General features: G+C 41.8%; 1 protein-coding gene across 3 annotated transcripts in view; it reads right to left on the bottom strand.

The window, feature by feature from the left end:
- Positions 1–1,589: 1,589 nt before the first annotated feature.
- The window catches only part of GALM (galactose mutarotase), a 54,782-nt gene continuing 41,077 nt past the window's right edge, over positions 1,590–15,294 (bottom strand). For all 3 annotated transcript variants that reach the window (XM_019970018.2, XM_019970019.2, XM_019970021.2), the window contains 3 exons: positions 5,033–5,174; positions 3,410–3,584; positions 1,590–2,781 (listed from right to left, as the gene is read on the bottom strand). In XM_019970018.2, coding sequence (XP_019825577.2) covers positions 2,704–2,781; positions 3,410–3,584; positions 5,033–5,174 — 395 coding nt within the window. In that variant the 3' untranslated portion in view covers positions 1,590–2,703. The remainder of the gene's footprint in view (positions 2,782–3,409; positions 3,585–5,032; positions 5,175–15,294) is intronic.

The raw sequence follows: 15,294 nt of genomic DNA, 5'->3' as shown, positions 1-15,294 counted from the left end.
TGGCAGTGCTACCCAGATCATCTGAGACATTATGATTTGAGTAATTGAATTCAAGAAGCTGGAACTTAAAAGAAGATAAAAATTCCTTGATTGGAAAAGGATTGCAGTCCTGTCCAAACTCTCCAAATAGCCCAGGGAGCTGGATCCCACATGCCACAACTAGGAGTTCACATGCCACAACAAAGATCAAAGATCCCACATGCCACATGCAACCAAGACCTGGAGCAACCAAATAAATAGTTTTTAAAAAGCCCATTGCAAACTTCTGATTCCATTGTTTCATTTTAAACAGCTATCAGTTGTAACTGGTGATGGGAACTGGCTAGGGAACAGGGTATATGCTGTGCTTTCTGTTTTCTGCGGTAGTTTTTCATGTTCTACTTTTTGCAAATGATCCATTTATTCATTGATGCTAGCTACTTTCCTTTAGTCTTTGGAGATTGAACTTGTCATTGGTCACCTAACAGTCACAACAGTTCAACGTCCATAGCGTGCATCTTAGACTATAGCAATGATCGTGCAAATTATTTAATGTTAAATCTTACCTTGTTAGGCAAAATGGGTGGGAACTGGAAAAATGAAAATCTCAGTCAGCGATAAGAACTTGTGTCATGAATTTGAAACAAAGGAATCCATAGATCACTGAACTGAAGTCAATACTATGCTCACCTATGAAAGACCAGAACTCAGAATAATACAGCACTAGTTTGGTCGTGGGTGGGTGCGGGGGGGGCTGTATGGTAAAGAAGGCATGGACTTGTGGGGACCTGGAGACTTACTCTTGGTGGGGGTTGCATCTGAGTAGATACTTACATTTTCAACAAGTTTTTAATAATTCTATAATATATGGTATTTTCCATACCAAATAATACCATGGTTTGTTTTCACCACCTCACATTAATTGTACTAGTGGCCAGCTTTAGTTTCTGCCTGCAGACTTACACTCATCCTCCAGATAATTACAGTCTATTCTCTTTGCCTCAGAGGTGAGAAAACAGGCCTAGTGAAATTAGACTGCCCATGTAGTAAAAGCAGGAGCAAAGTCAGTGGTCAGGGCTCCCAGCTCTGTCATGGTGCAATTCTACATCATCTAGTTGTTCCTGTTAGTCTTGTTTTCCCCAAAGAGATTTGTGATGTTCCTAAGGAACATACTACATCTTGGACATCACCTCTTGAACTGCTTAAAAGACCCAGGAGAGAACTGTAAAGTGCTCAGAAAATTCATGTCAAAGTGAATTAAAAAATAAACCGTATTTTCAAGGGGTGGCAGAGAATGAGATGATTAGATAGCATCACCGACTCAATGGACATGAATTTGAGCAAACTCCAGGAGATAGTAGAGGATACTGTACTCTTAGAGAGGATACTGTAGCTTGGTGTGCTACAGTCCATGGGCCCAGAGAGTCAAACTCAGCTTAGCAACTGAACAACAAAGAGAAAGGGAAGTATAGAGGAAGCTCCACAGGCTGCTGGTTAGATGGTATTCCCAGCTAGGGCTGGGACTGGAGAGCATAGTAGAGTCCAGAACACACGGTTTATATTTGATCCATTTCCCAAAGGTTCACACCTGACAGAATGAAGAAACGGAGTTTTTTTGAAGGTGCAGATTTTGATTTTATTTAAACTGATTATTAGTGTATAATAGTATAAGATACATTTCTTTAAAAGCCACCAACCCAAACCCATCACTGACGATTCAATTAGGAAAGGTGGGAAGCCCAGGCTGGTCTACGTAACACATGTGCTCTCCAGTGCAATTTGTAGTTCTCTCAGTTAAGGCCCTCTCCTCACACTAACATAGCTCCTGTCTCCAGTGACTTCCTTCCTATGCCTTGGCTGAACTGGCCTTCTCAGTTAACTGTGAAGGCAGAGAATCAAATTTACAGATTCTTTCTGGACATTTTGATCTTGCACCTTAAATCACATTACCTGTAAAGCTCAAACAGACTCGCGCTTCTTTTTATAAAAGTGAATTTGGGAAGAAAGGCTAGCTAACAGTAAGGGTTAGACTCCTCTGTGCCCATCAGTTGATGCTAGGGATGCTCCTGAAGACTGGAGTGGAGGCAAAGAAGGGGACTTGAATTTGCACGTTTTTCATGCAAATAACCCGACTTAGAGTCTTGGTTAAAATTTTTCCTAGTTCAGTGTCTTTAGGTGAGTCATTTATCCCCTGTAAGCTTCAGCTGACTCATGTCTCCGTCATCTGTTGCCTTATTGAGGCAGACAGGCTCCCTCTGCCAGCAGGCTGAATGAGCTAAGCGACCTGAAAACTCCATAGGATGCATAGGGCAAGGTGATGTGAGCTAGAGAAGGAGGGGGAAAAAAAGGATTGAGTAGGATTAAAGAAAGAAAGGGTGGAAAGTAGAAAAGAAAGGGGCAGAATGGACAGATGGAGCCAACACATGGAGCCCAGGTGCCACTTCTGGGCTAGGATCAAGGCTGAGATGATGGGTGACATTGGTGGTTGAGTCCCCTTCACTTCACAGAGAGGAGAGCTGGTCATTAGACCTGGCCTGGAGCCAGTCTTTGGGAAGGAAATCAATATTCAGACCTGACTACCCTGACTGCTACCATTTGTATGATTTTAAATCACAGGATCACTTTGAAAGCCTCTAAATCTTCAACTCATCTCTTTATAGGAGAGTCAGGCTGCTAAAGGGGCTCCCAGCCTGACCTTGGAGCAGGACATATCTTTACATTTCCTTAGGCCACAGAAAACTTGAACCAAGTGGTGTGGTCATACTCCTCACCAGGCTTCAGCAACACAGGCGGAAAGTGAGGCTGTGAAGAGGAAAACAATACAGGTTACACCTTGCCAACCCAGGTTGCACCCTTAACCACTCAGGATGGCTTCTGGACTGGTCTCCAGACCAGTTCTAATGTGAACCAGTTGCCAGGGTAAGAACCATTTATTATTGGTTTGCAATTAGATGAACTCGAACCAGGATAAAAATAACCACATCACGAAACACACTTTGTCACAGCAAGACTTTCTTAATGAAAGAAGAGGGGTTGATTTACATTCTGGTGCAGGCTGCAAGTGTCTTATTATGGGCTTGAACTTTGAGGAGCATTACTCTAGGCAATAGCTGGAAAAGAAAGGAGGAAGCGAAAGGATGAAAAGATTTGGAGGATCATCTTAACAGTGTGGTTGTATAAAATGAGTAAATATTCATAAGGAGAAAGCTTAAACTGAATAAAGGCTTTGAAGGTACAAAATACAGTTTTTTTTTAACATATGAATGCCATGTTAGTAACATGGCTAAGAATTTCCTATGTTTACCTTGACTTGGAGAAGAGAACACACAGACTTTTGAATCATTCAGATCTGATTTGAGTGTTGTGATCTCTGTCATCTGGTATGACCTCGGACATACCACCACTCTAACAAGCTGGCTTGTGGACTTACCTGATTGACTGCATCAGGCCAGCTCTGAGTCTCAAGGCAGAATCCGGAGTGCTTGGGGTAGCCTGCTCCACTCTTGCCCTTCAGCGTGCCATCCAGGAAGTTGCCCGTGTAAAACTGGACCCCAGGTTGGGTGGTGTACACTTCCAGTACCCGCCCGCTTCCAGCATGATGGACCCTAGAGATAAAGCCAGAGCACGTATACGGAGGTCCAGGGTGAAAAAGCAGACAGGGAGAAGCTGGGAAGCAGCTTTGAGATAGGAGTCAGACCCAGCCACACAGCCAGGCAGGATATGGAAGAGACAAAGATGAGAACAGCATGGTAGGAGATTCTCGCAGCCTCTCAGGGGAGGTGTAAGTAGGTGGTTTTGAGGATTCGCCATAGCACCTTCTCACTCTGAGCTTGGCTTCCCTGGGGAAGGCAAAAGGGACTCACCCTAGTCAGATATGTTTGTGTGTGTCAGGGGAGCCAGGCTGGACAGAGGCAGTTTTAGGGCTCTGGGGGGAGACTGGAATAATTTCCCATAAGGAGTTGGAGCTCTCTGCTTGGTCTGACAAGACAACCAATTATGTCTTTTGAAAGAGAAGAGATGCTTTTCTAAGTTAAACTACCTGCCGCCCTGGGGCTAGAGCAGGCAGGGGGCTCCTTAGTCAGCTATTCCCCCCAGAATAGGCTGCTAGACTGTTCCCTTTTTTTAAAAAAAGAAAAGCCTCTACAGAGGAGAGAGTACCTACTTGGTCTTATATTTGGGGTCAAAGGGATATACATAAGGCTAGGTCTCTCATAGCCTTACCAAGGTAAAACATCCCACAATGAGGTTCAGGGAAAGATGTTTAGAAAGAGAAAGGCCAGGGACTGAACAGCCAGAGAATGCAGGAGTGGCGAGAGGTCTCCTCAGGTAGAGGCCGTCTGGAGAGGGATGTGAATAGGAGGCACAGAGGAGAGTGGGCAGGAGCTAGAGGAACACGCCTGGGGTTGGTGCTGGGGCTGTGAGGGAGAGAAGGCTTTAGAAGTTCTTTCTGCTGCTATTAGAGCTTCAGTCATTTTCTCTGCTTTACTTAAGGTCCGTCCGTTCTACAAACATATTGATTATGTGCTAGTGCCAAGCATGGTGTTAGGTGTCAAGGTAGAGGGAGGGATTCACAAGGATGAGATGATGTGAAGTACTCGGAATTTAGTGAGAAGGAGAGTGTGGACACAGATGCCTATCAGACAGGCTGGAGGTGGTGAGCGCTATAGGGGAAACGTAACCTCCAGCCTTCCATGCAAGGAAGCAGAGCATACATCATGAGTCAAGAAAGGACAAAGGACTCTGGAAGTTCAAGGAAAGCAGAGGTGACTTTAGTCAGGAGAAACTGGCACTTCTAGTGGGAAAAAAAAGGCCTGAGAGATGGGGCAGAGATGGGGAGAGAAGAGACAAAGAGACAGAATGCCAGGCAGGGATAAAGGCAGATGAAGGGTGGGGATGAAGTCACCCGTGGAACAGGAGCTTTGAAAAGACACTTGAGTTGTGGGAGACAGTCCCCTGCAGCATAGTAACTGGCATTAATAGGGCCAGAGGAAAAGCTCCTCGAATAGGAGTTGGGATCTCTTCCCAACAGAGGCAGCAAATGAAAAGTACCTACCGTGCACAGAAACGCTTTTCTTTAGATCCCTTCAGACAGAAATTGTGGTCAAAGCCATTCACGTGGAACTCCTGCAGGTGTTTTCCAAGCTCCACTGGCTTCCTCAGGTCAAATGCCGTTCCTTGCACTGAAGCAATTTCTCCTGGTGGGAAGAAGCAGAAAAAAAGAGTGATAAATGCCTGAATAAAATCTTTATACCCTGAACACCCTACTGGTTCTACCCTCCCAGCCTTAATTTCAATTTGTAAAGGAGGTGGGAGTCAGATCTTAAGAAGAATAAATTATTAGATTTCCTTAATTGTAAGGTGTTACTGACTGCAAGACGATAAAATTCAGAATCATTCAAGTGTGGAAAAAAGTACAAAAATCAAGGAAGCACTTAATTTTCACTAAAGGATAAGGTGGATAAAGGCTGTCCTAACTGTTGAGTCAGTTACCTTGTTGACATTTCTTGCTTTAGTTCTGAGATACCCCAGGGCTCATATCTTCTGCTCTACTAAAACCACTAAGGAGAAGTCTGGGCTTCAAGGGTAGAAAAGAGGAATCAGAATTATCTTGTGGGTGAATTTTCTAGAGATCCAAGGGAAAGAGTGAAGTTCTCAATAGACAGTCCTCTAGACAGGGTTTGCCAAAAGACTGTAACATGGATTTTACATTCTTCTGAATATTGTGCCATTTTGCTTTATTACTTTCATTCTTTCCCCAACTTCCAGGTCTGTTCTTTAGATGTTAGGCCAAGCCATCAAACAAGGTACACAAATATTTTGAAGTTAGCTCCATTAAGAAAGCTCAGGGAGTGTGCGGGAAACTTCCCCCCATAGGCATGTTCCTGGAATGTGTCAAAGCCAAAGCAGTGGACTAGGTGCCATTCACTCAGTCACTCTTTTGATTGATCAACACTTATTCAACACCTACTGTATGCCAGGCACTCTAATGGGCAGAGATGCCACGTAGATGAGACATGGAACATATTTTTTAAGCTGCTTGCAGCCTGAAGGAGGAAATGGACATATAAGCAGTTCATAACCATAGTGTGTAGAGTGTTCCAGCAGAGGCACAGCTATAAGAAGGAAGACAGGCGGTGTGAATGGGTTGGCTTAGATGTGGCAGACTGGGGAGATTTCATGGATAAAAGTTTAGCAGTTGAGCTGAGACTTTAGGTGAGGTCATAGTAGGCTGAATGGGTGAAGAAGTTTGAAGAATAACTGATATGGAGAAAAACGGCTTAAGTACAAGGTGATTTGTGTGTGTTTATCATATCAGTAATAGCAGCAAAAGCAGTAGTAGTAATAGTAGTAGTAGTAGGGTAGAACCTGCCTCAGATAAGGAAAGAGATTAAGCCAAATTAGCTGAAATCACTTCTCTGGGCCTGGGGTTTTTCATCAGTGCAATGAATAAATTGGACTAAATCACTGACTTTCAACCCCTACCCCATTCCTGCAGAATTTATTGTTAATATTCAGAGGGGAGTTCAATAAACACACACACATGTAAAATAAATATATAGTTGACCCTTGAAAAACATGGGTTTGAAATGTTTTTTGTTGACTTATATGTGGATTTTTTTCAGTAATATTACAGTACCACACTGTCCTTGACTGGTCGAATACTTGGATTTGGAAGGCCAACTGTTAAGTGATAGGTGGATTTTCGACTGCATGGAGGGTTAGTGCCCCTAACCTCTTCATTGTTCAAAGGTCAACTGTACACAACATAAAATACATACATATATATATATATATATATATATAGGGATTTCCCTGGTGGTCCAGTGGTTAAGAATCCACCTGCCAATGCAAGGCCACAACTAGAGAAAGCCTGTGTGCAGCAACGAAGACCCAGCACAACCAAAAATAAGTAAATAAAAATTTACAAATACAAATATATATAAGCTAGAGTGAAGCCAGTACAGGCTCTGAGCAGCTCAGCTAGAAAACCCTGGGAACAGATAACAGCAGAGGTCTTTGCCGTCTTACCCTAGAAGTATGGCTCAGCAGTGAGAAGCCCCTGGCCCTAGGCTCTTTCCCCAAATACAAGGAATCCTAGGTTCCTCTGCAGCAGGCCAAGCAATCTGGCCAATCTTTCTTGAGAGGGAAAGCGGAAAGGGATAGAGCCTTACACAATGATACAGTTTAGTCCTTTTAAAAGTTTTGTATTGTCCCAGAACTTTATAATATATTTTATAGGTAAGTACAGACTTTAGATGTCTAACATATTCTTTCAGGATGTGAGTCATTTTTCTTTTCATGTGGTCAGATGGAGATGTTTTAGGAACTTGGTTTCGTCTGTTTTTTGAGAGACATACCATGCAAAGTGGAGCTAGAATCTTAGAGGCTAAGAAAAATTAGGAACTTGTATCTTACCATTAAAAAAAATGAAATAGGTAAAAAGAGAACTGACTTTTAGCCATTTAAAGCATTTGGTTCCGCTTTTGTGAGTTCCTAAATACCAAGTAACAGGGATGTCCTGCCTTTGGGTGAAAAGAGGGTTTTCTTTTTTTAACTCAGAGCTTCTGCTCAGAAATGTATTCTTCCTGATGTGTGAGGAATAGGGTCTTTGAGTTCACACAGAGCTGCAAGGGGGCCTGGCGTCCAAAGCACCTGAGAGAGACAGGGAGGCCTGGCCAAGACCATTCCGGAGTCTCGGGTCCATGTTCAACCAAGAGAATCTTTCTCTTACCAGAGTCAGCTTTAGGAAAAGTTAAGCAGTATTCTTGAAAACAGCCTTTAAAAGCATTTATTTCCTTTGTCTTGGTTCTACTTTTCCAAAAAAAATTCTTGAGTAGGTAATATTTACACATGTAATCAGTTTAAAAGATGACAGATGTAAAAAGTACAAAGTAATACCCTGTAGTGCAAAGAAGTTCCCTATTTTCCGTTCCCCACAGACCCAGCTTCTTTCAACAGAAGCAACCACTGTCACTTGTTTCTCACGTACCTTCTAGAGATGCTACAAGAATACCCAAGCATCTAAGTGCATATCCATAAAACACAGCCTGTTTCCACCCCGAACTTTTCACTCAATTTATCTTGGAGGTTGTTGCTGAACGTACGTCCGTATTTCATTAGACAACTCCACTGCACTTGTAGTTTTCTCCATCTTTCTCTGATAATCGATTTAAAATTTCTTTTGGGGCTCACAATCACAAATTTATATATTTTCCTAGAAAATTATCCATTTCATCTATATTACTCTCATGTTGACTTGTGAAGAGTTGAGGAAAGAAATAATTTATGATCCTTTCGGTTCCATCCATCTGTCATTATTTGCCTCTGCTCATATCTAATTCTGTGGACTGAATAGGTTATCTACTGTTATATTTATTTTGGGGGTTATTTTCCCCCTCAGTGAAGTGGCTCTTGGATTTATGTACTACCTTTTCTGATTCTTTTCAAAATTATAATTTCTTTTATTTTTGTTAATTTTTCTTTTGCTCTCTTGGATTTATTTTTTAATTGTTTTCAAATATCTTGTATTAGATGCATAATTCATTTAATTTCACAAGTTTTAATTAACATATAAGTAGTGCTAAAATTTTCTATTACTTTAATTATAGCACATGTAGGCATTTTCATTATAGATAATTTTATATTATACTATTTATTTACTATATAGTCCTATATATTATGTATACATTTCCATTATACATAATTATTTTTCTGATATCCCTAGTTCTGGGGTTTGGCTTCCTTAAAAAAAATTTTTTTTTTTATTTCCTTTCTTTTTTTTCGCCACACCACTTGGCACATGGGATCTTAGTTACCTGACCAGGGATCTAACCCGCAGCTCTTGAATTTGAAGTGTGGAGAAGTCCCTTGACTTCTCTTTTGATCCAAGAATTATTAAGAGTTAAAACATTTCTAAGCCAATATTGGCTGCATTGTATTTTGTGAAACTGCTAGAGGTTTTCTTCATGATCTTAGATACAGTCATTTTGGGGTGAACTTTCATTGTGAACTGCATCCTTTATCATTTCCAAGTGTCTTCCTTCATGTAATCGAATGCTTTCTGTCCTGAAATCAGTCTTTTCTGATATTCAGATTGAGACCCTCTGCTACTTGGGCTTTCACTTGCTTGGTTTGCTTTCGAGTGCTCATATTTTGAACCTTTCAAACCAAGTTAATCACTTGGTTTGTACATGGCATTCTGTTGGGTTTTTTTGTGTGATTTAATCTGAGACTGTTTAATAGGGGCTATTAAGACAGCACGGACTTCCTGGATGGCACTGGTGGTAGAGAAGCTGTCTGACAATGCAGGAGACATAAGAGACATAAGCGACTTGGATTGGACGTAAGATCCCCTGGAGGAAGGCATGGCAACTTACTCCAATATTCTTGCCTGGAGAATTCCATGGACTGAGGAGCCTGGTAGGGCTACAGTCCATAGGGTCACAAAGACCTGGACACGACTAAAGCAACTTAGCACGCATGCATTAAGAAGACATATGTATATTATAAGTGTTCTTTGTTTGTCACTGTATTTTATGGTGCGTGTTTATGAATTCTAGTTGCTTTTTAAAAAAAAAAAATCTTTTACAATATGGTCTGTGTTTGTGTGTTCCTAATAATTTAGAAACTTTGTATTTTTGTTTTAGTGGTTACATCTGTATACAAGAAACTTCAATATAATATATTCAATTCTCCGTTTCTTAGAATCTTCTGAACTCCTTCCTCCCCTTTTCTCCTCTGCTTCCTGAGTTGGGTTTCTGACACTTTCTAATGTAATTCTAATAATGGCACTTCTTTTCCCAGTAGATGGTGCTAGAGACACAATATAAAGAGCTTACTGTACAGACATCCACACGGAGTTCAGTCAAGTCCTCTAAACCCTGAGCAGTTCTGAGGGCTGAACTTGTCGGATCTCTAACATCAAATCCTGGGTGGTAGTGACCCCACCGGGCTGTAACGACTGTCCTCTGAAGTCTGGGTGACCAACCATCTCCCGCACAAACTTTAAAAAAGACAACAGTTAGACTGGAAAAAAGCAGCTGTTTTCATGGGTTCAACAAGATTTTAATCTTACCAACACATATTCCAAGTGATCATTTATGTTTTGCTTTCTTTCCTAACTTTAAATGGTGCTCACAATATTTAGTGCTTTCTTAAAGCCGTATTTGACTCAAAATCTAACCCTTTTAAGATAGTCCTAATACGATTGCCTGGGTCAGTCAAGATTATTTACTTTTCTTGAGTTTAAAGAAAAAAGAAAGTCATGGAATTTTCATGAAGGAAGCACCCCAGGGCACCTTTCATGTCTATTAACCTGATGTTGTGCAATCTACAAATCAGTGTTTACTTTAGTTTTTCTCTCTGTAAAACAAAGCTGCTATTATTTGTTGCCCTCCACATTACATGGAAATATTTGATAAATGATATGCCTGAACATTTTCAGGAAGATGGCATAAATAAATGGGCCAAATTTCAGGAAATACATATATATATAACACAAGCAGAGCTTAGAGAGGGTAAGAATTCAAGAACAGCAGAGAAGTCCTGACTCAAAAATCAGACAATGGGGATAATCCTAAAATGAGATTTTTGCTAAATAAGAAGAAAAAGAGAAGGTTCTAATCGAATCTTTCCCAGCCTTATGCCCTGACACACTCCCTCATGTGCTTGGTGGTCAGGCATATGAAAACTTTTGTATTTGTCTCCCAGACTCACTATGTCTTTGGACTCTTTCTTATAACTGGAATGAGCTTTCTGGCCCCCCACACCATTCTGGCAAAGTCCACTAGGGTATTTAAGAATGCTTATTCTCCAATGCTATTTCCTCTGTGAGGGAATATATCATCCACAGCTAGAACTAACCCCCTTTTTGACTTTGTTCATCCTACTTTGAACATACTTTCCCCCAAACATTCATCACATTAAGGCATAACTCTAGGATTATATCAAGCTATATATCTATAGGGAATGTGAGCCCCTAAAGAGCAGGGACTGTATGTGTCCTACTGATTTTTGTATCTTCTGAGCATTAAGCAGAGTCTTTACTTGATTGAAAACCTGATGAATGAATCAAGTAAACAGATAAAAAAACGGGCAACTGTGAATGTTGTAGCATCCTGTGACAAAGTCAGAATGAAAGATTTAGAAAGAACCTTAGGAATTACCTCATCTAGTCCCCTCGCTTTGCAGATGAGGTTGGGACCCAGACAGCTAAAGGGACCTGCCCAAGGTGATGCGTCTCCATCGTGTCAGAGTCTCCAGGCCGCTACTCAGGCACTTTTCACCTCCCCTTGGATGGACTTGGCTGCAGCCCCTCCCACCCTTAATCCCCAAATACTCTTGCTTTTTCTAAGAATTTGGAAAATGAACGTGCAGTTGTTTTAATTTCTGTTTATCCGCATACATGAGTTCCTGCTCTGGTGCTAAGAGTAGAAGGAGATATGAAAATAGCTCTCTCAGCAACGCTGAGTGTACATAAAATGAAGCGGAAATGAAAAGGGTGCCTTCAGAGAGGATGTCACATCACCAGACTTCGGTTTTGAAGCCACCAGAAAGCTATGGTGTCAGCAGAGAAGCTGTTTTCTTTTTCTTTGGGCCACACTCCAAAGGCATGTCGGATCTTAGGGCCCCAACCAGGGACTGCACCTGCGTGCCCTGCATTTGAAGCATGAAATCTTAACCACTGGACCACCAGCAAAGTCCCCAAGAAGCTGCTTTCTGATAAGGATTTCTTACCATCCTGAATAAGGCTGGATGTGTGCTAAGGTCTGAGCAGCAATGCCTGGCAGATGCCGGGCTCTGACCCAAAGATATGGCCTTATAGCTCTGGGACAGGGGAGTGGCCTGAGGCAGTACTTCTGTTTCCCCATTTCAGGGAAAGTCTGACTGCAAGCCCAACTAAGGACCCACTTGAGGTTGCTGTCATGAATTCTGAGTGAGACAGTAGCTTTTTGGTGGCAACGGTAGAGAGTATGGAGGGATAGGACTAGTCAGGGTTGGGCTTTGTTAGGAGAACACAAGAACACAAAGAGAGGGGAAGGGCATTGAGAGCATATGAAAAGGGGTGATCCGAATAATGGACTTTTGATCTTAGTAGGGAAGGAGGTGAGGAACAGTGACAGGGTGGTGGGATCAGTGCTACAGGTTCTTGTAGCACTGAAGAATTATTGAAGCTGAAACAGACATCTTACATTATGATAATAGAAGGCAGCGATAAGAGGTAGTAACAAAGTCGGGGGTATGACCCACAGACCACAGGAGTGAGTAGCTGCAAAGCTTGGAGGACAAGATCATTGCAAGAGGATGTCAAGAAGCTGAAAGGTCATGGTATCATCAATACGGATAATAAAATAATTAAGAATTATGACAAGAGTGTTGTTGGAGTGACAGTGAGCCAGGAATAAGGTCGAGTCTATGGAGTAGCTCAACAAAGAGAGCTCATGGGGGTGTCACTGTAGCAGCTACAGCTGCCTTATTCTTGCAAGAAGATAATGTGGACCTGAGCAGTGGAAACAGGACTCTCTAACATTCCAGATCTCTGTCACAAGGCCTTAAATCTTCCTCTATCTGCATTCCTGATAGAGTTATAATTGCCGGCTCTCTGGAAGTAAAGGAAAAAGTCACCCTTCATGAAACTCATCTGCCTTGATTCGTATCTCTTCTCTCAAATGAGGGATTCTTAGAGGAACTTGGCCTTTTCCCCATGACTGCCTGTGGCATACTGCATTTTTCAAAGATGGCCACTCCAGGATAGATCCATCCCACAGGCTCTACTTACAATGTGATGCTGACACTCCTTCACCGAGAGGTGGAGTCTTGTTTCCTCCCTTAAGCCTGGACGGACCTTTGTAACTGCCTTAACCAATAGAACGTGGCACAAGTGGTGCTATGTGATTTCTAAGGCCAGGTTCTAAATACAGAGTGGCTTTGGCTTGGTCCTGTCTGCCTCAGAACATCTGCTCTTGAGCCTGGCTGCCAAGTTTTAAGAAACTCAAGTTGCATCGAAAAGCCATGTCAAAAGGGGTATTTTGGCTGACAGCCTCCAACCAACAGTCAGCATCAACTGCCAGACAGGCAAGTGAATGAGCCTTCTGATGATTCCCATCCTGGCTCTCTCATCTTCCAACAGAGGTCCTAGACATCAATATGCAGAGACAAGATATGCCCTGTCTAAATTCCTGACCGCAGTGAGAGATCATAAAGTGTTATAGAGCAATAGATAACTAGTGTACCGCCTTGGGATGTTTTCACCTCTTGGCACTTGACAAGTCCTGACAGGAAGTGAATTTATCCCTCCTTGCTATTTTTACATAGTCAGAAGTCCCTTTAGATGATTCTGCCTTAAGAACACTAACCCTTGCAATTACTTTTGCATAGGGAAGAAACAAATATAAATTTGTTAGCTCACTCTTTTTTGAGTATCTTTTATGTACCAGGCATTAATCTGACCTCAGGGGGTCTTCCCTGGTGGTCCAGTGGTTAAGAATCTACCTCATAATGTGTGGGTTCGATCCCTGGTTAGGGAACTAAGATCCCAGATGCTGCGGAGCAACTAAGTCTGCACGCTGAAACCACTGAACCCACATGCCACAGCCAGAGTCTGAGAGCCACAGAAGATCTCGCGTGACCCAATGAACATCTCGAGTGCTTCAACTAAGACCCAAGGCAGCCAAATTAATGAATTAATTAAACTAAAACAAAACCACAACTGACCTCATGGGACTTAGAATCTGGTGAAAGAGATGGATGATAAAATAAAAACTCACAGGAGAGTATGACAGATGCAGTGAGTATGGTGTTCAGAGGACCCTGATGGAGCAGGAAGCGGCAGCAGCTAGTGCAGCCAGCGAGGTCAGGAGAGGTTTTCCAAAGATGTGTCCCAAGGCTGATCCTGAAAGGTAAGTTGGAACTGGCTAACTTGACAAAGGCATAGGACTACCATCACCTGTGAAGGACAAGAGTGGTCACGCGAGTGTCACTCTGGCAACTACTGCTCCTCAATCTTGCAAGAAGATGATGTATATCTGATTACTGGAAACAAGATTCTCTAACATTGCAGATCTCTGTCACAAGGCATTAAATCTGTCACAGGAATGGACTCTTGTTGTCCATATTTGGGGTGAAGGCAAGACAGTTATGTTATACATATCCTATGGGCTCCTGGCTCTGACAATTTTTTGGGCAAAAGTCTTAAGAAACAGAGCAGAAGGTAAATTAGTCCTCATGAGCTCCTGGCTGAACGCTGACTACTGAAATGATGTTCTGCGTAACATCTGGACGCTCTTCTCAGTACCTGACTGAGAAAATTCACCTGGGGTGAATTTTAATTCCATGCTTTTAACTTCCCATTATCTGAAATAACTCTTTTTGCTACCTGGTGGCCCTAGTGCCTGACTCTGAGAAGATAAACAGATGGTCACTGCAGGAGTCACTGGGTCTTCATGTTTATTCATTTTTTAGCTCTCTCCTTTTTGGCAGGTCCCCTTTCTAGCTTATCTCACACAACCCAGTGACATAAGTGCACAATGAAAACCAGAATCCCTCCAGACAGTCCTCAGCACAAGGAACTCCTGTTTATAATAACAATTAAAAACCATTTTGAGAAGACAGAAAAGAAAATCTGGCATAGACATTCTAGAAAAATTTGCGGGGGGAAGTTAGGTGGGAAGAAATTTTCTCTAATAATTTTTTCTCCTTTGAAAAATAAAGAGTAAAAAAAAATTAAGTATGTTATTCAAAAATTATTTTCTATGATTTGTCCTATACATTGACTTATGAATCAATCTATCTATGTAAGATGTCTTAGGATTTAGACAGACTTACCAACTGACCTTCATAAATTTCTTTGCCTCTGTAAAATTCAATTTTCCCACTTATAAAATTGGAGCTAATAGTGTTATCTACCAAATACAGATACTGTGATTTTTTTGTTCTTCTTTTTGTTTGTTTTTGTCTGAACCATGCAGATTGCAGGATCTCAGTTCCCCAGTCAGGGATCAAACCCACGCCCTCGGCAGTGAAAGCACTAACACTGGCTGGCAGGGAAGTCCCTGGCACTGTGTCGTTTAACTGAGGGAATGCTATGAAGGGGTTTGTGCCTCTTGGCCAGCACCTGGCATATAGTCAGTGCTCTCTCTGTCTGTCACACATACACACTCCAGAAATACAGAGAACAGAACAATTATTCATTATGGTCTTTAAGTTATTAATACTACAGGAAAAGTACACTACTTCCTCCAAAGAGCACTGACATTTTCATTAAAAAAGATTTCTCTTTTTTGAAACTTTCTCTCTTAGTGATTTTTTAGTCTGAAA

The sequence above is a fragment of the Bos indicus genome, chromosome 11 (genome assembly GCF_029378745.1).
Source record: "Bos indicus isolate NIAB-ARS_2022 breed Sahiwal x Tharparkar chromosome 11, NIAB-ARS_B.indTharparkar_mat_pri_1.0, whole genome shotgun sequence".
Taxonomy (NCBI): domain Eukaryota; kingdom Metazoa; phylum Chordata; class Mammalia; order Artiodactyla; family Bovidae; genus Bos; species Bos indicus.
The sequence above is the reverse complement of the archived record's forward strand: the minus strand, read 5'-3'. Positions and strand labels throughout refer to the sequence as shown.